The sequence below is a fragment of the Dendronephthya gigantea genome, unplaced genomic scaffold (assembly GCF_004324835.1).
Source record: "Dendronephthya gigantea isolate DGI-Jeju-01 unplaced genomic scaffold, DenGig_1.0 000127F, whole genome shotgun sequence".
NCBI classification, from domain to species: Eukaryota; Metazoa; Cnidaria; class Anthozoa; order Malacalcyonacea; family Nephtheidae; genus Dendronephthya; species Dendronephthya gigantea.
Genome location: NW_021163137.1, coordinates 110,004 through 133,490, shown reverse-complemented (window position 1 = coordinate 133,490; position 23,487 = coordinate 110,004). Strand labels below are relative to the sequence as shown.

Sequence of the window (23,487 nt, the reverse complement as noted above, 5' to 3'; positions counted from 1 at the left end):
CATTGAATCTTGACCGCCTCGAAATTTATACCAAAACCTAATGGCCATTGTGATAATTGGCAATGTTACAGAGTTAATAATTTAATTTAATTTCTATAAACTTTGTACAATAGTTATAATGCATATTTAACGTGTAAAAAGTGGATTGCGAATCGTATGTACATCTTGCATGGACCAAGAGGGTGATGAAATCTTTATCGACGAGGTCTGATCTGCTTGGCAACATTGGGTTGTATTATTGCAGCAAGATTGTTTTCCTGGATAAAGAATATTGTTCTATTAAAATATTGTTAATAAATGAATTTCGTGATAGTAAAGGAGGATATCAGACTAATATACAGACAATGCTGTGTGTCTTGTATGCACAGTGAATGCATGGCAAAGTACGAAAATGCTGCATGTATGATTTGTGGTATAGCTACACTAGTGCATATATGAAAAAATATTCAGATAAATATATATTATTCACACGAATAGACTCAACAAGCAGGTTTGTCAACATTATAAGATTGTCACCTCTGATGCGCTTCGAAGACCCGCCAGTAAAAAGACATTAATTTGACCATCCGAGTCACCAACAAGTACGCTCTATAAAATACATAAAGATAAATGACAAGGAAGAAACTGGGTTTACTACACAAAAAATTGTGTAGACTCCATAGAGAAAAGAAATACTCGTAAAAATCCACTTGAGTGTTACTCACATTTGAGTTTAGGGCGAATGAAACTGACGACAATTTAACTTCTTGTAGAGGTGCATTTACAATTAAAGGATCCAGGCTAGAAAAAGTAAAATAATTGAGAAAATATGAGGAAATTTTAGATTGTATATGGGGGGTGGGGGTGAAGGGGGAAAAGTGACGTAATTGAAAAAATCTGCTAATTTTTTCCAGGATTGTAGACTTCGTTTCAATTAAAACGTGTATAGCTAAATCCTGTTTTGCCGATCCAACCAGGCAGACAGGCAGACATATCGTAGTAAAGTTAGCCACATGCTTACGTGCTTTGTCGTAAATCCCAGACTTCAATACCGCCTTCATGAACACAACCAAAAATCGTGGATGAAATAGGAGACCAGCAAATACTGTTCACAGAATTCTGAATGGGAGTTGAAAAATGTCTGTTCATGAAGAAGCGATGATGGCGTTTTTGCACTTTCAGCTGCATGGTTTTATCCATAACGAAGACACTTACAGAGGGGAAGTAAAAACTCACCGTAGAAGAAGAAAAAGTATAAATAGGAGAAGGGCTATCTTGATGCCATAATTTAACACTCCAATCTGCACTACAACTCAGAAATACGTCTGCTAGAAACGGAGACCATCTCAATTCATATATTGGACCCTGGAAATAAACGTATAGTTGTATACAATTTTCCTTTTAAGGGCCAATAAATAAAGCTCAGTTCAAAAAACTATATACGTCACTTAATCCAACAAATCACTAAAACTAATGTATACTGACCAGGCAGTAAATGTGAGCCTTACATGCAATACAAGGATTTAATCCTTGGGGTTAGGTTAGGATTACGTCTTAGATTAGGTATATGGTTGATTAGTGTTAACCCTAATCCTAAATCTTAACCATAATCCTAACGTAATCGCAGGGATTAAATGTTACCAATTTACATTGTGGTGGGTATCTTATAAATAGTATCTTATAAATATACCAAGGTTGAGATTTGACCACTGTTACCATAGACCAAGCAGCGAGCTCAAGTCTGAGGTAATTATTAACCCAATCAAAAGCTCTATAGTTCCAAGGAAAGTGGAGGTAGTGAAAGTCTGTCAACTTCGCTGATACTAACCGTATGACCAACATATGACTCTAAATATTGTTCATTGTACGAACACGAACATTTATGAATGTGACCTTCTTCAGTACCAATAATGTATCTTGAAGAAAAAATAATATTACATGCAGGGTTTTAATTTGCACTGAGTACGGATTTAAAGACTATTTAAATGAGGGATCAGGCCATTACGTATCAATCATGTATCGTATATTATTTATATCCATTTGCATCTATTACCTCAACACATCGCGAAACTATGGCAGTTTTAGGCACAGGAAACACTTAGCGTTGCAGATTTTTTGAAATAAGCTTTCGCTTACATTAAGTTCGATAAGTAATCTTGCCTCAGCTAAAATACGGAAAATAATAGGCGGGTTTTCCATCAATCGAAAATATTTTAGGAAAGATATTTGTTGTACATAATGCTGCAGTATGGTGTAAGTAACGCCAATTAGATTGGATCAAAATGATTAACGGAAAATGCTATTTTGTAATACTCAGTGATATATCAACTTTATTTGAGATATTAACTCTTTTTTGATAATGGACTTTTGGATAATAGACAAACTTACGATGTAGGCGACATAAAGGAAATAAATCACCCCAGCTAAAAGGAGCATACCGAAATAAGTATAATTGCCAAGTTTGGCTGCAAAATGTCAAGTAGTAGGGAAAATATATTTGGCAAATTTGTTTACTTTTTACTACGGCCGGAAGCGTTGAACTAAATTAGTTACAAGCTTCTGGTCGTAGTAAAAAAGTAAACAAAATTGCCAAATACGCATGGCTATATTTTCTGCACTTTACAATATTTTGCAACCAAACTTGGCAATTTTGCTAAGTTTAATATGCTCTTTTAGGAAGTTCCCTTTTTGTCGCCTAAATCAAAAGTTTGTCTATTATGCAAAAGTCCATTAACTCTTACATGTAAACTATGCCTTTTTTGTATGCCAAAAAAATGCGTTTTTAATTAAAAATATATGCATTTGTAAATAATTTTGGATTATAGAAGTACTTAGCCACGAGCCGCCGGGGAGTAAGTAATTTGGATCCCTAATTGTACGAGCAATCCTCTCGAGTCTCGACCAATCAGCATTTAGTAATTTGATCATGGTAATAATAATACATGCACTAATAACTTGACAGTATAAAAAGTCAAGAAAAGAGAATTTGCAGGGAGAAAAAATCATCGAAAAACTGACCGTGGTCTTGTTAGAGAAGCAGTTATAGTATATACTTTTCGAGGTATGCCCTGGATATGTTAATAAGCGGGTGGTAGTCACTGATGGTGGTAGTACATTTAGTATGCAGTACATGGCAATAATCAGATATACATCTCTGAGGCTAACTAACTCAATACACTGCAGCATTATTGCATCGAGTATTTGTGTATACTCACATGTTGCTATCATTTGGATGAAAATCAAAGGAAAATCCAGCGGCGAATCTTGAAATAAGTGCATCTGATTTCTTGTTATGACTTGCAGATTTCCGTCCTCGTTGTTTCTGGATGTTAATGCGCTTCAGTTTCATTAGGTCTAAAAAAAGATTAAAAATAAGATGAGTGCCATGCATAATGCAATCCTATAGCTCCCCCACCGGCTAAGCTCTCTTATTCTTGCCCCCTTCTCGCCTCTGCGACAAAATATACAAAGGTTTATCTACCCGCACCACGCACATCTCAATATTAGATTAATCTATACCCCATGGTAAACGCCAATGGGTGGTGTTAATACCTCACAATGTCCCTAAATATTTTGAATATCTAGAATTCTTATCCCGCCTAGCAACGGTTCAGATTTTGAAATTAGTAAACCCTAGTATTATACGAGGTTAAAGTGAGATTTGGCCTCAAAACTTGAGACTGCAGTTTTCTGTAGGCCGCTGGATCTTATTTTAATAGCTACACTTGATAAGCGTGGGTCAGAACCTACTAAATGAAGCATCTATACAGTATAAATCCTAGCCCGGCTATAGCTCGATTTTTGCTATCCTTGATGCATGTTAGTCATTTTATCATTTCTTTTACTCTATCATTATATTGACACTTCTGAGAAACTCCGCATGGGCAGTCCTGAAAGATGTTGACTCACAGATGTAATCGCAATATGTCAGGCACGATATTTGCACGACATTCAACACGATGCTGTTGCAATGTTGTTTTCTCAAATTCTAAGCCATGTTTGAATATTCTTGAGGTAACTATAACTACATTGGGGTACGAAATTTTGTTCCAACATTTACTGGCAAGCGGATTAAAACTGTTCGAAAAGTTAATTTCATTGATGCTCAGTGAGATTAGAAAAGTGGCTAGTGGGCTATTTACATACGGTACGCCTTTTAAACACGTTCACACTAATATTATCTCTCATTAGGGGATCAAACACGTCCGATTATTATGTCCAATGTATAAATAATGGGTAAACTTGAAGTAAAATAAGTGTTGAACTTTAAGCGAAGGTTTTCAGAGAACATAATCATTCGTAGAAGTGAAGTTGAATGGAGTAGCAGTTGAACATTTGACATATCCTTAAAAATCCACATGTGAATTTGACAGCCGGCGGCCGCTCAACACGAGACACGCGCGTTTAGTCAATTGATTGAACAACAACAAGTCAACAATGGTGAACGGTACACAGTCACAGACTGTTTTTCAAACGTATATTCTTATTCCGTCAATTGTATTTAAATTCATCGCGATGACTATTGGTGTTTTGGGAAATGTTACAGTTATAATGTACACACTTTTTTCGAGTAAAGAAAAGACAGCGACGTCGTATTTGATAGCAAACTTGGCATTAGCGGATCTTCTCGTTTGTTTAACATTTTATCCACTATGGATCATCGAGTTTATTCAGACCATAATGAACATTGAGAGTGATCAGGACTTGTTTTGTAAGTTAAGTCGTTCCAGTTTGCTTGCATTGTTATTTGTGTCAGTTGGGACACTTCTCGCAATTTCTATCGACAGGTATACATTCATTGTAAAACCTCTAAAATACCCACTACTCATAACTGTGAGACGAGTCAGAAGTGTTGTAGTTGGTATATGGATCACGTCGTTTAGCGTACTCTGCTTAATGGCTGTATTTTTTAAAAAGACAGAAAGACGAAGTTATTGTGAAATCAGGGATGAGATCTACTGGCCTTATGAAATAGTTATTATTTATCTATCTATCATTTTTATATTTGGTTTGAATATAAAAATTTTGAAAATTGCACAAAAACAGACACAAAGAATTCTTGATGGTATTCCAAACGAAAATCAGTCAGCAGAATGTTGTTCTAAGCGTAAACCTCTATTTCGTCAGGTTACAGCACTAAAGTCAGTTAAAACATTTATAATTGTTGTTGTAATATTGGCATTCTGTTATTTCATCCCTGCAATTATTGGCATATCATTATATTTTCTTGTTTGTAAAAACTGCATAGAAACATCAACTTGGTATGTGGTTTTTAATTTTGAACTTTATGGAATCAATTCAATTGCTAACGCTTTCGTTTATGGAGTGAGACATGTGAGATACAGAAGACGTTGTCGTGAACTTTGGTTGAACATACGCAAGCGTCAGTGAAGACTGCATGCAATGGCATGCATGGGTTTTCATCAAAGGTGAAATGGAGGAATGAACAAAACGAATGAAGATCTTTTAATCTAAATTCAATAGACGGCTGCATGTACACACGAGCTAAGGAATTACAAACAAGCGCTAACCAGCTGCTGCGTGCATGAGCTACAGACGTCTAAACATGAACATGAACAGTATGATTTCTTATATACCTCTTGCTCCGCTAGTGTTGAAACAGGCTACGGAGAATTATCTGCCTAGACTTCTGAAAAATCATACAAACGTTTGAATTGTGCTAAGAAGTCTATGGCTGATATTGTCTTTTCATCCGCGTTGCAGCTGCAACTCTTCAACTCTCACGTTGCAGCCGAAGACGTCAAAAGAATGTCAATTCGCTGTCGTAGGATCACATCTTTTGCACATCTTTTGCCTCCGCGAGCATTTTTTTTTCAAGCGCTTTGTTAAGCTGGTCGAGTCTTGAGTCGTAATCTCCTTAGGGCTGCTTTCCACTGTCGCGTTTCTTGCACGTTTGTGCGTACACGCCAGAAAACACACGTCAAATCATCAACAAAATCCAAACCTGTGCATCTATTCAATCGTTGATTTCATAAGTATCATTTAAATTATTTTAAACTTTTACGTGCGATAGTGGAAAACAGCCCTTAAAGACTTGCTCACGCGCGCACGCAATATAAGCTAGTAGCATGCATTAATAAACTATAAGATACTGAGAAATATAGTATAGCTATTGTTGTATATAGCTTGAAGCACCACCAGTCACATGTGACACCACATATACTGAGGAATCATGTAGAATTTTAAAATGGGAGAATAAATTATTGTTATTTAAAATACTCATCATATATTAAAATGTTCATAAACGTTTTGACAAAGCATGTCAGCGTTATGTCACAAGGCGTGGTCTTAAATCTGATAACACAATGTGGCTTTTTGACATGTTTATCCATCATTCATGTATGTATGTATGAGACGTACTCTGTACTGTTTCATTTGATGCAAAGTCTCAATTTTATCAGGAATGATCTGCTGTCAGCTTCTAACGAACAGCTTGATCTTACTGTCAAGACGATTAACATAAGACTGAGGGTGAATGTACTGAGAACATGCGGACTTGCCGCTGTTAAATATATACTATCGTTCTTTTGTCTCAACATTGTACCATTTTTTATGTACGTAAGTATTTACAATAATTATACAAGCTTGCTTTTTAGACTCTCGCTATTTTAGAGTCTTTAAAATACTTATCCGCGCATGTTTATCCGTAATTGCACAACAAACTATACTACTACCTAAACTAATAGCTACATTTTAGCGGATGATGATGTCGAAGTATAAGAGAATTATCTCTTTCGCCCTGTTTATAATATTTATATATATTTATATATATTTAGACTTACCAGCGCATTCAAAACCTTTTCTTATAGACCAATTGGTAACTCTACCATCAGCGGCCACAGAAACAAGTATCTCATCCTTATCGTCTCCATTACTCTGATCTCGAACGACCCACTTGACATGCCACACTGGAGCGATATGCTTACCTTCACTTTCACTACATTTTGTAACGTAAAATATGAATTATAGTAAGATCATGTTCGAATACATGCGATAAAATCCAATGGAAAAAAATTGAAAGGTAAAAACCACGCATACGTAAGTATAATCATGTGGTATTGTACGAACTCAAGCTCTAGACGTAGCTATACATGCAGCCCTATAAGAATTTCGTCCTGCATGCCTTAAAACCTAGTTGACATCGGGTGAATAAGTTGTTTAGGCAAACACGTATATTTAAAGCCCACCCAGCCCTTTCTTTGACACTTACAGACTGTCCAGAACTGGGGAGTCAGCTTGACTTCGCACATTGTAAATAACAATCGTCCCATCGTAAAGACCGAACTAAGGATCAGAAATATAAAACATAAAGTGAACCGAGAACATCAGTGCAGTTAGCTAACGTAACGCCACAGTCACAGAGGTTGATTTGAACAAGTCAATAGCTTTAAAACATAGCGATGTAATAGTATGTAGCTACTGTAGTAGGCTTATATTGTGTGTTATCATTCATGGAAGTATGAGAATTCTGTTTGTGTTCATTCATCAAGTAAAAACAACGAACTATATATTATAAAACTTATACCGCGAGTAAGTTTGGTTGTAATTGTGAAAATCCAAGTGTCATCACGCCACTCTCCACATCGAATACTCTTTCTGGATACTGCATAGGAGAAATGAATGACGGTACCAAGTTATTTGGTAAAATATATGAAAGGATTAGTTTTATTCAGGGTATTGCTTATGATGAAAGAAACAGGAGCAGACTATATAAATGGAGCAGAGATGAAATTGTTGTAGACAGATTACCCATGCAGATCAAAATAAAATCTGTGATTTAAGATCAGAATAAAAATGGACATATACATATATATATATATATATATATATATATATATATATATAATATATATATATTATATATATATATATATATATATATATATATATTATATATATATATATATATATATATATATATATATATATATATAGCTAATAGTTGTATTACCTCTGGATTTTTTAATGACCAGCAACAAGCAACACCGCCTTTTTGATTGGAAAACTCAAATTCCCCATAACCGACCGCAAGAATGTCCTTAACATAAAGATATACAAGATTACTACAAGAAATCCCAGCTTTAAGAAGACAGTTTTATTTCAATCGTGCAAGCGGTTATTGCCATTTCTTGGTATCGATACATACAGTCGCTAGTAACTTTTTTTTTATTGCCATTGATCACGACAACTTCATTAATCGTTAGAAATTTGAGACCGGTGTATAAGCATATGAACAGAACGAACGAATATCAAACTCAGATACCCACCGGATTTTGAGGATTCCAAGCCATACAGCTGACATTACGTCCTTTAGTGATCGAACATGAGTACGTCCACAGTTTGTCCAAATTAGGACCGAGTTCTGTTACACTGACGACTGGTGAGGGGAGTTTTTCTGGGTCTTTTTCGACTTTTACATCAACATCTTTTTGAGGAAAAGATGGAACAAAAAATTGACTAGGAAAACATGTCCTCGACGCCTCGTCAAGAAAGAAAACGTCTGCACGTGTCCAGATTCGTCGCGTTTTCGGGCCGTCGACACGTTACACGTATCCGCGAAAACGATACGAATAGGAACCCGCTAAGAAACGCATGTGTGTAATACCTGGAACAACATTAAAACCACGATATCTTGCTTGTCGAGCTTGAAACGTGTTTAACGATATTACTCGCTCCATCGTAAACAAATCTTTTCGCAATTCATCCGTCTAGAGCGAACATAAAATATCAAATAATTGATCGAGGAGACGGAGGAGTTGTTTCTAATAGGAACTATTAGTCATGAATATCACGTGACTTGCCTGTAGTAATGGATGATTTGGGTCGTTCGTTAGTGTTCCTTCACCACCATTTTCATCATTTTTCTTCCCATCTTTACTTGATAAATCATCTTCCGAAAGTTTTGTTGCTATACTTACTTGACTTCCTATAAATCGTGTTTAAATATCTTAAAACCTTTTCATATTATTATTCTGGCGTTATCAGAGAATGAACTACTCACCACTATACAGACAACACACTACCAGTGCGTTTATCAGAAGATGAACTAACTTACTCACCACTATATAGACTTCCTGACAACACACTACCAGTGCGTATAGCAGGAGATGCACTACTTCCACTATCAACGTCAGCTGTGCCATTTCTCTCAGCACTTGTTGGTCGACTAAGACTGATATGGTCCGCACCGCTTCTTTCATCTTCTGTGAGATGGTGGTAATCGTTGCAATAATAAAGTTACTGTACGGTATCAGTGTTTTCAAAAGCTTTTAAAAGCTAGTACTATACACATGTATAGAAATAACTTTATAGACTAATTTTATGGACGAGTTGTGAAGCATCGTAAAAACGTTACCTTTGATTTCGCTAGAAGAAACTGCAAAAACATCGTGCATGTCCCATGTTGTGGCCATACAGCCTACCTCCTGGAATATAACAGTATAAGAGGTCACGCCATATATTACATCGAACAACGGGCAATCCGGTGCTTGCATATGTGCAAACAAATACTAACGTTTTGTGTGATAGGTACAGTTTGCAATTCTTTATTTTTTGGTTCATTGTTGAAGGTTTGCATTCCTCTTTCAACAAAACTATCATTTCCAGGCCTAGTTTTTAATGCCTAAAGAAAAATTCAGTGATGAGTGAAAAACACAATGGTCAGAGATCATCAGGTACAGTTAATTCTTACTTGTACTCACCTCAGAATAACGTGAATTCGCATCTTTTACAGATTGAGCAATGTCACTTTCCTCACTCACACTAGTGCCAGGAATATCCAACAACCATATTGTATCTGTCTCTTCCAGGGTTAAATTAATCTAAGCACATTAACAACGTTCATAATCGCAGTTTATTCGAGGCTAGGAATCATTGATATTGAGGGTACATTAATTATTCCACATGAACCTGGGACGTTTAGGATACCCAGTGTACTTAATTGCAATGTAACTGATATATAATATACAATAAAAATGAGTAGGTTATTCAATATTGTGAACTGAAACCTACCACTTTGTCTAGATCCAATTCAGTAAGATCCTCCTTTACTGGGACATATTTTCTTTGTATATCTAAAACATAACAATTTTTTCTACTTAATATGAAGTCCCCTTGCAGGAGAGCTTAATATAGTTAGTATGCTTCCTTAAAAACAACTAACACTCCTTGGGCTGGTTACTGGATATTAAGTACAGAAGTTTTTAATGTGGAGGATGTCTTTTTTGTGACACTATCTTTATGAATACACAGAGGTGTTGATACCTCCTAAGCCAGTTGCCATATCATAACGTCTTGTTCCAGGTTCTGCTAAATCTTCACTTATTGATTCAGGTGAAGACCATCCTGACACAGTCACACTTCCCATCACTGACCTGTAAAGTGTATTATGAGGTGATTATATGAGGTCTTCTACCACCAAATCATCTGATTTTATTATCAATCAATCACATTGTTATAACTAGCTCTTACCTTCCAGAAAAGCCACCAAGAAAACTGGCATTACTAGCAGCATATATTGACTGACCCAGGTCCGATGGCTACAAAACAATGCATTATATTGAGGTGGAAAATTGAGCATGTATATTGATATATGTCATACAACATGCAGTGACGACTAATTTTCAGGACTTACAGTGGCCAATGATTCACTACCAAATATTCCATTGTTACTATTCACACGTCTGAGAATGGAAATTGCAATTACCAATATGTTATACTTGGATATATTTAAACAACAACTTTTCAGTGGTCACGAAAATATTTGGCCCGACAACAGAGGGGTGAAAGAACAAAGTCTATATATTCTGATTCATAATAATTGAGGCTTACACAAAATATATCCAGAGAACACAGTAGAGAACTTTGAAATTAATGTCGTGTAGAACCTTCAATACATATTGAAATTATTTTTCATAACAACTTACTTCACAGCATTTGCATCCAGCGTCAAAAGACTTCTTGGGGTGACATCATTGCCCATGTCATCAATTACCTAAAGTTAGGTTGATTTAGTAATTTATTAGTTTGATTAAAGGTGTGGTATGTAAAGTCTGTAATACATATTAAACTGCTCCAAAAATGCCCTATAAGAATGTTTAACAAAATCCCACGTACAACACTCTTCATGTCAAGGAAGTATAAAACTGTATTTTACGATGTATCAGGTAAAAGACAGTTGATGAGTACACTACATCTTGCCTGAACAGGTGGTTTACGATTCATCTTCTCATTAACATTCCACTTGCTGCCAGAAGCTGCCATCATTTTACTGTGAGATCCCCCCATGCCTTTGTGACCAACTCTACTGCTAAAACTTATTCCATGGCTGCTTGTACGAGTCATGTTGCTGCCAAATTGTTGTTTTCTAACGTAAATAAACCTTGTGAGTAATATATACTCCTGATAACAAGACCATGCAAACAAACAATACCAGTTTTTAAACACTAAACACAAATGATTTGTACCAGCACGGCAGTACCACTACCACGGGGTCATTACCCCAAAATTTTGTTGTAATAGTGCACAAATGCATACAATGTCATTTCTAAGCCTGCACTAGTTGTCACACTATTTTGCACTATTCTAATGTGCACAATGCTCATGAAAAATGAGTCACAGCTTTGGAAGTAATTCATAGATTGGGCCCAATTAATCATTGGGAATTTGGGGTATTGAAAGTAAGTAGTGACAAAAACGATTGAAAATGATGTCGAGAATAATGTATGTTGTAAATATTATCACTTCGTTCCTTACACATTGACTTTCTTTTTAATATCTGAGCGGTTCATCTTTCAAAATCCACTGGTTGTGTAAAAAATGAAAGAGATAAAGGAAATTTGTACATCAATAACATTTGTCCACCATCTTGATCTTTGTTGCTAGGCAACACATTGCGAATTCAAACTCTTCTCAGACCTCTGGAGTCTTTCACTCGGTCAATGGCGCTCATTTCGTTGTGATGTGAGAAACATAAAAAATAAACGCATTTTAGGAGAATAATATACGAATAGTTGTTCAAGAAAATTGTTTACTTACAACTTTGAGAGTTTCAGAAATTGTCCACAACGAGAGAGGATGAGAAAACGGGACGTTGATAATTTTCTAAATGTGGTGAGCATCACAACTAGACGAGACTAGAGCACTAGACTGACTAGAGTGAATCTAAGAGACATTCAATGACTAGAGACTAGACCAATCACCACCAATCATGCAATGTTTTTTTTATGATATTCTGTTCAAATTTTATTTATGCTGCGTTATAACTTTGCAAAATGTATTTTAATTTCATCTTTATATCTTTCCTTCTAGCTTTTGTACATGTTTGTAATTCTGGTTTGGATATTCGTTGTCTATGCTGGGCATCACGTAGCCAAAATCACTCTAAAGTAATTCATGCATTCCCATTTGCCATTGACCTTGTCATGGTAGCCAGAATTGCAAAAATGAGGTGTTTGTAGCTTTCAAGGTGAATCACAACATGTTCATGCATTCCGATCTCTCAAATACAATGAATTTGTTGCTAAGATCTGAATAAAAACTCTTTGAAAACTGAACTGAGATTCTAGATAACCTAATACAAAGTGTGTTAGCAAATTAATGATACACATGAAATGCTGCAATCCAATCTAATCCTAGGTTAGTCACAGGTTACTCATCAGTAATGTTTGTTATATAGTATTAAATACAATTACCTTGCTTATCAATAAACACAGTCAATGATGTATATGATATATGTATTTACAGGTCACAATTTTAGCAATTTGTATGCTTAAAAAATTGTAAAAAACTGTAGTAGTTTTAGTACTAAATTTATTGAAATCCGCAGGTTTCTAATAGCGTTTTCAAAATCGTTTTTTTCTAGTTTTTCATTTAGATGCCCTCTCCACACAATCCAAGGGAAAATATGCCCAATATGTTAAATTATCGTCAACCTCTTTTGTAAATTGTCGGTCAGTTTGACACCGTTTTGACATGAAAAAGGAAATAAAAGCGCTCGAAAACGCTGCCATGTACACATTTTACAACAAATTAGATCGAGAATAATCGGCGTCTCGAAGTGCGTCGTTTTTTTTGTATAACAGAGTTGATAATTTCTAAAGGACTTGTTTCTAGATTTGTTTATTCGTTTCAACATGTTAATATCTCGGATGTCACTATGATATCGATCGAGATGATATTATAAGCCGAAATGTTGGCCGTACAATATAGCTATAACCCACCTGTGTTCATTAATTAACGCTGTGTCTACGTATAAAAAATATAGGCCGTCATAAAGGTCAACATAAAAATTTTGTTGGTTCAACGGTTATGTCTGTGGTTTACTACATTGGGCTGGTGGAGGTCCATAAATTCCATGACTGCAAACCCCTCCCCATATAGACTTTTATGATCTCAAGAGCACCTGGAGAACATTTGAGAATCCTTCTTCTCTGGATCAACCCATCTATTAATTATACTGCATGTCATCAATCAAAATTTCCTGCATCCTGCCGTCGAGGGACTGAAATACTTCTTGTATAAAATCATGCTGTATGTCATAAGAAATGAAGGAATAAGCGACTAAAACGTCAGATCGTTGCAAATGTTCCATGCAAGATTAAGAGGGAATAGGCAAGAAAAATACAAAAAGTAACCTAAGCTATCAATGGAAATATATTTTCTATACTAAAAACAATCACGTATTTTGACGTGTTACATCTATAAGACCACTTTTTGGTAGCCAAACAAACAATTCCATGCTTTCAATTTCATTCAATAGCTAACGTTTTACTGAGAGTAAATAAACATAGAAAACCAGAATATCGGCATACCTCCAATTGCAAGTAGCAACTGTTTTTATATTTTGAGAATACAGAGGAAATGATTGCTACAGATTGGTGTTTCACCGAAAAAAAAATTCTGAAGAGAAAGAGATCACGAGTGAAGTTGAAAACATGGAATATCTGCTGGCTTTTTCAAATAACTAAAATTCTTTAATAAATAGTCTGTATAATGTTTAGATATTAAACAGCCACATGACTACACTACACTACTTACGTTGTATATATTACAAATTCACAACAAAACATCCATCTTAATATCTCATTAAATAAGGCCGATATATCAAATTATATTGCAAATTCATGCTTTACCATGAGGCATGATAAAAATATTCAATATTGTTTTTTACTTTTTGTGTGACGAGTACTGTTAATATAACTGGTTTGATAATTTCGTGTTTGACTAGGAAAATTGCCACACAAATACAGTACACAAGGTTCAGTCAGTCACCATGGATGCATTGATAACCATTATAATAATAACCTAACTGAAGTGTCAGATCTATTCTCTTCCATCACTATGGTGAATCTTGAGTCAAAAATACAGTACCTCATTTTTTACAAGCTCGAGTCGAAACACTTCTCTCAAAACTAATTTAGGAAGAGAATTTTAGCAATAGACCTTACTAATTGTTCTCTTTTACCCGATTGCCCCACATGGATTTTCCATGCGTTTCTTAACGAATTCCTAACGAATTCCTAAGCCTTCAAAATAAAGTAATTTGCACCAATACTAGACGCGAGTGAGTGCTTGACACATAGGCTATTCCGTAAAAAGTGAATAACCAGTAAGGTCTATAATGCGATAGAAAAACTGAAGAATATAAAAAGTGTCCCGGGGCGTTATTTCTATAAACAGGTAAACCATTTCGATTAGAATAAGAGTCAGTATAAAGGTTATGTTTCCCTAAACAACTATCACTACAATACTGTATGCCATAAGCTATATATAAACACATATTACGACCTGGATAACTCTAATATACAACTCCAACAATAAAATATGCCATTTGCAAACAGCAAAACGCTATAAAATCGCCATCATAATGGATGAAATAGCGGGTAAACGTGTGTTCCTCACCTCGAGAGTTTCATGTTAATTTACACTTATCAGATGTATGAAAACATAAAAATTCCCGGGTTTTACTTTTTAGTCATTCTAAATCAGGGACTTAATAATTTACTACATCTAACCAGTAAACTTTGCTAGAAGCTCATTTATGGGATTGTCCCTAATGGTGCCTGCCATGATCACTTTGAACCAGCCAAAGAGAAGATCGATTGAGTGAATATTAAGAAGCACGAGCTAGCTATTCTGAGTCAGTCGTGCGTACGTCTTCCCAGCGTCAATATTGTGCATATTCATATGATGTTGAGTATTTATTGATGAAAACGGAAGACCAGTATTAGGTAAGCTTGTTGGAGCAGGTGGACTCATTCCCGTAGTTAGCTGACTGGAGTGCATCACGTGATTCGTCATGTGGTTTGTTGAGTGATCTGTTGTCATAGTGACATGATTTGTTGCATGACTTGCGATGTGTGGTATCTGCAGGGTAGTATTATCACGTGGTCTCAAAGGAGGAGGACCATTTATCATTATCAACGATTCAGTATTTCCGATTTTTGTTTTTTTCGCTGGTGGTTCCTTATCATTGCTGACAATCACAGGTGTGGGGACATAGGATTGTGGCACACGAAGGAGAGGAACAGCACCGGAATAGTGGCTATCAGCTGATGGAGCTCTGTTTAATACTGTATTTTCCGAGGTTGATTGTATTGCGTAAGAATCGTCTGAAGCAGGGTTTGACTGTACGATATGAGCACGACCAGGGCTACCTGCTCGGCTCGAAGCAGCACTTTCATTTTCGTCCAAAAATCTATCCATATAATCGCTGAAAATACGAACTTACGCTATAAATGTGATGTCTTTTTTTACCAGCAAACAACGTTCTCTATGGCTTTCCAAAATGAATTTCTGAATTGTTTAATTTACAATCAAGACATGAATGATGAAATATTTCTATTCAAGTTTCTGGCCATTTGACCAAACGTTTGTTGCCTATGGGTTGAACTTATTCACATACATCATTAAGTTAAAAAGACAATATTGAAGCGGTTAACATCGGGCAGTCGAATTACTACGTGTACTTACGTAATTCCCGGATGAAAAGAATATTTCTTTTTACTTCGAATCTGCCAAGAAAAGGCATCGTGTCTTTCGGTTTTCTTCCACAAATAATAAAATTGAACTATGTCACCAACAGTTCTGTCAGGAATCTAGACAAAATTTGAGGTGATACGTTTTTTAATATACATTTTCCTTCCCTTTACGCTCTATTTTATAAAACTGCATTTCAGTATTTTATTTAAAACTCATTACCTTTGATTGTTGGATCGAATAGAAATCCTTTCCGAATTGCCTTAATCCTGAGGGGAAAAAGGGGAGCTCGCTATTAAACTTTTCTTTGAATGCGAAAACGGAGGCGCTTACAAACGACGATGAATGAAAATTACCTAATTCAAAATTTCGGCATTCCTCTTCAGACCAAAAAGTCATTTCTATTAAAACAAACGACATGGTTCGTAAACGGTGCATACTGTATAGATGCATGTGGTATAAAAACAAAAGTTTGCTGATAATTATTTCAAGTACCTGCAGTACCTTGAGATGGAGGTGGCTGAGATGTGAATTTCTTAATTGCCTCATCACAATTATAATTACATTGCAATAAAACATAAAGTGCCTGTACAAAAGGAACAAACTTTAGAAAATCCCCAGCTTCTTCCTGCATGTGGGGAGGTGCTGGCAATTTTCACTCCAGTAAAATCAGTCTGATAAATGTGAAATATATGACACATTCCAAAATGATGATATTCCTAATCACAAATGCACACACTGACATAAACAACACAAACCTGTTCGTCATCTCCTTTGCTCATCACGCAAGATGTTCCACCCTCCCAACTTGTTGCACAGACTGTGTCGACGTACTTTTGTACTAAAGAGACAAACGTGATTTATTTCATAAAACTGAACCATAATTGTCGCAGGTGCATGACCACACTTTTACATTATTCCAACGCGGAAATATACTGTACTCTATCTTCGCATACAGTTAAGAAGCTCGCGATGGGCTTCACGTCTTAATGGGAATCGTTGGTTTCGGTAGTAATTGATGGAAACTTTTACTCACATTTTATTTCATTTATTCCCTTGGGGCTCCATAAACATTTACTTTCATGTTTTTCATCTAAAAACGCAAAAATAATTGTTCGCATATGAACAAAAACACAGCAGGCAACACACAGCACAAAAAAGGATTCTTCATGCAACGCAATGCCGCAAAGTCTATGTGGAACAACAAAGCAACAAACAATACCTTCTTCGCCATCAGGGCATGTCGTGTCAGGAACCTCAGCTTGATGTTCGGGCCCAATATGAATTTCCTAGAATAGTGTTGTTTATAACGTAGCTTCAAAAACACGGTCATATTTTTGAGATTACTTGAGGAAAACGAAAACTGAGGAGAATTATGACGTACCTTCTTCCAGTCTTCAGCAGGAGAATAATCTTCATCTGAGGACGAGGAATCAGAGTCGGGAAAATATTGGTAGGCTGCCGCTACTAAAATATGTAACAATATACATGCATCAAGCATTTGTTGGTCGACGTGAATTATGGAATAAAGTAAGATCGCTACGGCATATCTTTGCCTCGGTAATTGATAATTATTGCTGTTCCTGATATCAAATTTAGCACGTGTTATATCTAGAAGAATGATCCAAACGAAAGGATGCACATGGAAACTACTTACACCCTCTGGTGATCCGTTGATTTTCAGGGGGGTTGACAATGGAACTTTGAGATGGGGAGGCAGAGCGGGACTGGGGAGAATCTTGGGGTGGTATGGGAGATTGTCTTGGAGATACATCTACACCATTCTGCTGCATGTCCTCGTTATGGTCTTCAAATGGTGGTAGCGGTTCTGGTTGTATTTCATCTAATGGTATATCACCACCATCATATTCTTCGTTACGATTATTATCAGAGTTGTAATAGAGCGCTAATAAATCTTCAATTGGTACTTCAGCATCCTATGAATATTAAATTTTCTTTAGAATATTTTGTAAACAGCAAAGATTAACTTCATGTGTATGACATTACGTTTAATACTGAACTTTTATTAAAACTTGTTTTATTGTTTTATATTTGTAAACTGATTAGAATAAAGTGAATAAGCCAGCCGCACAGCAATTTGCCTGGAGCAATAGAATTCACGACCATGATCAGCTTGCTTGATGAAACACGCACTAATTAAGTTACACTCTGAGTTTTTATCCTTGTCAGTTTGGCAGTTTTGTGATGCAACTAAAGCTGGCAAAAAATATCATGGCGAAAATAAATCGCCTAACAATAAGTCGAAATCAAAACGCTATAACATGCTTGGTAATTTCACCCGTCAAGTTATATCAGATGATATCACACAATATGGTGGTAGCTTATGTCAAGAGACTTTTGTGATGACCCAACCAATTGTTTGTGTACATCACAAGTGCTTTACTGTCAGGTATACTGTGCTAGGAAAGCAAATATCTTGCAAACTAACCCAGATTGCTGAATATTGCGACGCACAAGTACAACAGCTAGAAGCTCAGAGCTTCGAATTACAAATGCATGCTCATATATCTCCGGGAATAAAATTACAGTCCTTTAATCGTGTATACAGGGCATTTGCGCAAAATCCAGTCGTACAAATGCCGCAATTTTTGACAATGTTGTACAGAATGCTTCGTTCATTGCAGCGGTATAAAGAAATGGGATGGCACAAAGTACAGAAAACAAATTTTCAAAAAATGACCACTGCGCAATATGTCTCATGTCTGATTATAGTATACAGAGTCAACGGAGATTAATCTTTCAATCTCTAGAATCACAAAATATTTTTAATCTATTCTATTGAATAACTTTACTTCAGATTTGATGTCAGAAGACTAGAATGCGCTAAGGCGGTATTGCAAAACACGAATTATGTAAAATATGTGCCAATGTTGACGTACTACAAGTCTAGGAGACATGCATGCAAAAGAACTGGTGAAGTTAAATACTTGATGTTATCACAAATTGCCGGTCAAATGAATTATGTAAACGAACAGAAAGATCATACCTTTTTCTCAATATAATATTTCACTCTTTCAAAGAACTTTTCTCGAAAATTATTTACGTTTCGTTTCCAAGACATGTACAATTGTTTCCTATTTGATTTAGTATTACCCTCCCCGCATTGCTCAAGAATAACTCCCCAATAACCTTTAGTCTTCCGCCAGCCACTTTCGTAACGCTCTTTACAATGCAACATTGCCTCAATAACATTTTCAAGATTACATAATACTTTTCTCTTTATAAATACCTAAGAAACGTATATAGTTGAATTCAAAATAACATTCTCATTTGATAAATACAGACTAAATGAAGCTTTATCCAATCACAAGGACTAAGTGATCTTGTAAACGTACCATCCTCTACTGACTTCAATTCGATACAGATAAAAAATGCAAAGCAAATATGATTGAAAACGCAAGGTTACAGAACTTTGTGCAAATATGAAATACAATACGAAACTATTTGCGTGCAATGAGCGAGTGATCTTAATAATTATGTGTCAATTGACGATTTGGGTGGGTTTGACAGACGTCATACAGACTCGACAATCATTTCCCAGATAAGAAGCAGTAAAAATTTAAACAAAATGCTGAATTATACTTGTACGTATGATCACTGTGATGAAGAGATTTGGAAAAGATAATGCTAATACATTTCACTAGCTTTAAATAAGTTCAAAATCAACTCTTGCCTCGGGCTGGGGAAACAGATTGTGTATCCTTATTCGCATTTTACAATCTTCGTAAATGTTTGGCAGAGTTTGATCCACTAGGCTAACTGGTTCCCAGGAAGTAATCTCTCCTGACGGAGTCAGATATATGTTTGTGATATCGTCATATAGAGCAAACAAAACGTGATATAGATATTTACTCAATACACACAGGCAATACCACAACCAAAAAAAATGAAAAACTTTTTACTTTATTCTTTTTCTTAATCAAGCTGTCTTTACTTAAACAAAACACTCAGAGGAAAGAGAATACAAACACCCAGTTCATAAGCGATACACTTCCACTAGGGTTTCATATGAATTACCAGCAACATAAACAACCTTTTATGTACCAACCTCAAAATTTTTAACTTTCCTTTTACTGAAAACGATTTTAAGCACTCTAAACCACTGGACTAACAAAGTAACCCCAACCGTCTGACTTAAACCACTATTATTATACCTGGAAGTAAATTCTTAGCCAAGTACTGAGTATTATTAAAAAAAGGAATGACTCTCACTGGCCTAGAGTGTGGTGCAATTGTTTTATTCAGGTACTATCAATGGCTAGCATGTTATTATCAAGCGCTTCTTTCAGAGGATCTTTGTTCATTTACATAATTTCTGTTTTACATTTCTCCATAACGTTTTAGACCTTTTTTTTTCGCCTAAACACTAAGTGCAAATAATGTCACACTCACAAACATGAAGAATATTACCATAATCTTCACGAATACTATGACCCTAGTTAGACTATTCCACTATCAGAGAAAATATACAGGTAAGGCTTGTTAATTGTAAAGGAATAATAGTTATTTTAGGGGATGCATCAATGCAGTTTCCCTTTTCCCTAATAGTTTATAAACAGGCTCAGATTAAGGATTGGAATGTCAAAGAAGATGTGAAATTGGCTAGTAAATGGCGCAATGTACCATATGTAAATGGACATGCTACACCATCTCTTTACAGCTTTTAAGATGTCTTTGATGTTCTTCTCCTCAATTTAAATCTGCTAAGTTAAAACACAAGAGACCTTGTACCCCATGTTTTAATTAACAAAACTATTTCCCTTACAAGTTACAACTCACTCTTGTACCCACCCATTCCATCTCTGAGTACAATTAAAAAACAATAGTTATTTTTTACTTTCTATATTAATAAATGACAAAATGACCACAAAAAAAAATAGTTTCAAATTAGATTGGAGTTTTAGGTGTTTATAGACTAGTAAGACTATACCATTAAAAATTCTAAATAAAAACTTATTTTAGAAAATTCTGAGTGAAATTGACTGAGAGCATTTCATGTTTTGTAGGTGACTTTACCCTGCATGTCCATCAACTAGCTGTCAAATTATATACTGTTATCCATTTAAAGAGATTGATCTGATGAATCTAAATTTCGTTACATACAGGCAAAACTTAAGGCAGATTTACTGCAGAAAACACGAAATCTCATCGCTAATTATGTCTTGCATTTTAAAACCGATGGTAGATCGTTGATATCACACATTCCGTGCGTGTAGTGGTGACCGCCATAATAGTTTCGAACCATTAATTCTTCCAAAATATTTACACGCAATCACGGAAGGTGAATAGTAAAATTCTAAACGTACCTTCTGTAGATCATCAAGCTCGTCTTGATTGAATCCTTCTCCTGCTTCAAGTGTTTTCTTCTTCGATTGTGGCTTCGTCGTCAACGTCTTGTCCCGCTGCCGGTTCAAAGTCACGCTGGGTCATGGCAACTACACCATTTGATTGAGAACACACGAAATTTTATACATTCTCCGAAAAATTGTGCCATTACCGTGTATTTGTGAAATAGAATTCTACTCACCTTCACCATCGACGCTGCCTTCCTTAGATGACTAAACAAAAAATATATGAACATAAATTTAGGTGATCGAAAAAATTTTCCCCTCTGGCAAGCGGTCAAAACAAAAATACCAATATACAAGGAATACAAACTAGCAAACCAACCGAGTTAAGATACATAAAGCCTTAAAAATAGGCGCAATTTTAACATATATTATTTTAATAAATCACCGAATTATGTCTATAAGATTTTGTAAAAAAATGTACAAAATAATTGTCTTCGATTATGAGAAAATTGAATTCTACCATTCAAAAAATTTACCTCCGCTGTTTCCGCCATTTTGAAACGCTGATCAACAATGATGCTGTCAATTTCGAGAACGAAACAAAAACGATACTAAACGAACATTTCCGATGCATTACGAATGTAAATCGTGCTGTATTTTTACAAAAGCGTGATCACAAACTTGTACGTACAGACGGTTCAGTACTGCTGTTTTGTACGAGCTTTTTTGAGAAAGAACTTTACAATATTGTATGTAAATGGTAAGATTTTTAACCTCTTCTTGATATATATTGTGCTATAAGTGATATTCGTGGGGTTTTTTATTAAGGGTGGAGGAAAACGCTTTGATTACCCCAAATATGTTTGGTCTCCTTCTGGTGGATGGTGGTGTGAGCCAAGGAACTGGAGAAGAAATACAGTTATTGGCTTTGGGATGATATTTGCAGCTTGTGTACCAATATGTTGGTTATCATGGCAGCTTGAAGTAATGCACTAATTTGATTCTTCTTTGTTATCACATAATTCTCAGCATATTTCCCAGCAACATTATCTGGTGATCTAGTCATGAAGCTACAGTATTACCACACGGCACCTTGTTATTATTTTCCATGACCATAAGTTAAATTTTCCTTCACTGCTGTGTTGTGTGTTTGTTTTTTAACAACTATCATAAAATACTGTTATTTTACTTTTCTTTTAGAGAAGACCTGTTGCCCCATATAGACACATATTTTCACAAAGATTTGCTAAACATGCAAAGGTAAAGATACATGCAAAGATACTGTATTATTTAAGAGCGTTAGATTCAGGGTACAAGTTCTAGTATGACTACAAGTGCATCAGATGGGACAAAATTGAAAAATTTGAAATGGAAAGTAAAATTTGACTGCTATAAAAATATTTCAGGCCTACCTAAAGGTACTTTTGAATCATTTTCTTGCTTTCTTTGATTTAAAGGCTCTGTGGTATTAGGATGGAATATGTTACAACAAACATGAAAATGAAAAGTTTTATGTTGGCTCTCATATGGTCTCATAATTTTTGTGACTAATTCATATTTATAACATTCCTTCCAGGAAGATGATCCATCTCTGACCTGATCAGTGAATGAAAACAATGTTTGTGTTATGTACAAGCCAGTGAAAAAGTTGAATGGAATATATTTAAAACAATAAATTTAAAGAACAGAACTTACATTTAGTGTATAATGTATTTTGCACTATTTTATTGTATTCTGCATATGGTTGTATAATAAAATACACATTTTATAAAACAGTCAATTTAGTTTCTTATTGTTTGCCTCACATGACAAGTGTGAATTAAGATACAGAATATAAAAATAAAATATGCAAATTATGAAATATTTTGCATATGACAATATGCCTGCCATATGCGATAATAGATGCTGGTACTAGCTGTGGAAAAGCAAGATATTATTTCAATATTTAACCAAGATAAATAAATGTTTTAACGCGACATCTTGGACTTCATGACACTGCCTATAGTAGATTTGGTAATTTCAAGCTCTTTTGCAATGAGAGAAAATAATCGTAAATTGACTGTTCAGATATCTCTCAGTCTCCCTCACAGTAATACATGCAGCTATTTAATATACAGAAAAGCTCCGCAGTGCTTATTTAGGAGTTAAGGCGATTCTCCATTGATTCTCCCGCGCGGGCGAAGCGCGCTTTGTTTTC

The 23,487-nt window shown here is 35.5% G+C and overlaps 2 protein-coding genes across 3 annotated transcripts; both read right to left on the bottom strand.

The window, feature by feature from the left end:
* Positions 1-65: 65 nt before the first annotated feature.
* On the bottom strand, positions 66-11,864 carry LOC114535912 (WD repeat-containing protein 78-like). 2 transcript variants are annotated; one of them, XM_028557249.1, is made up of 25 exons: positions 11,755-11,864; positions 11,200-11,365; positions 10,926-10,993; positions 10,634-10,682; positions 10,471-10,538; positions 10,264-10,373; positions 10,012-10,073; positions 9,702-9,821; positions 9,515-9,622; positions 9,356-9,425; positions 9,060-9,203; positions 8,802-8,926; positions 8,606-8,708; positions 8,268-8,425; positions 7,952-8,038; positions 7,526-7,603; positions 7,211-7,284; positions 6,783-6,937; positions 3,195-3,333; positions 1,808-1,895; positions 1,216-1,344; positions 1,001-1,098; positions 705-780; positions 517-588; positions 66-257 (listed from the first exon to the last, which is right to left on the bottom strand). In XM_028557249.1, exons 1-25 carry the CDS (start codon positions 11,787-11,789, stop codon positions 195-197), a joined length of 2,445 nt encoding a protein of 814 aa, XP_028413050.1. In that variant the 5' UTR covers positions 11,790-11,864; the 3' UTR covers positions 66-194. The 2 variants fall into 2 exon arrangements, with proteins under 2 accessions (XP_028413050.1, XP_028413051.1); XM_028557250.1 differs by having other exon boundaries at positions 9,060-9,200.
* A 1,815-nt stretch (positions 11,865-13,679) lies between these two features.
* On the bottom strand, positions 13,680-21,850 carry LOC114535919 (mesoderm induction early response protein 1-like). Its single transcript, XM_028557254.1, is given in 14 exon segments — positions 13,680-15,712; positions 15,973-16,097; positions 16,201-16,247; positions 16,335-16,379; positions 16,483-16,564; positions 16,737-16,819; positions 17,015-17,071; positions 17,201-17,267; positions 17,363-17,445; positions 17,636-17,915; positions 21,306-21,357; positions 21,359-21,434; positions 21,527-21,557; positions 21,827-21,850. Coding segments are annotated over 14 exon segments (1,632 nt in total). The 5' UTR covers positions 21,845-21,850; the 3' UTR covers positions 13,680-15,126.
* Between the last annotated feature and the right edge of the window lie 1,637 nt (positions 21,851-23,487).

What these genes read in the sequence shown, in the direction of transcription:
- LOC114535912 (XM_028557249.1), bottom strand. Translation starts at nt 11,789, where the DNA reads ATGAACCGCTCAGATATTAAAAAGAAAGTCAATGT. An exon ending in CTGTACCTATCACACAAAAC is followed by an intron (nt 9,426 to 9,514) that starts GTTAGTATTTGT and finishes GTTATATTCCAG; the next exon opens with GAGGTAGGCTGTATGGCCAC. An exon ending in ATACTTTTTCTTCTTCTACG is followed by an intron (nt 1,099 to 1,215) that starts GTGAGTTTTTAC and finishes ACTCCCATTCAG; the next exon opens with AATTCTGTGAACAGTATTTG.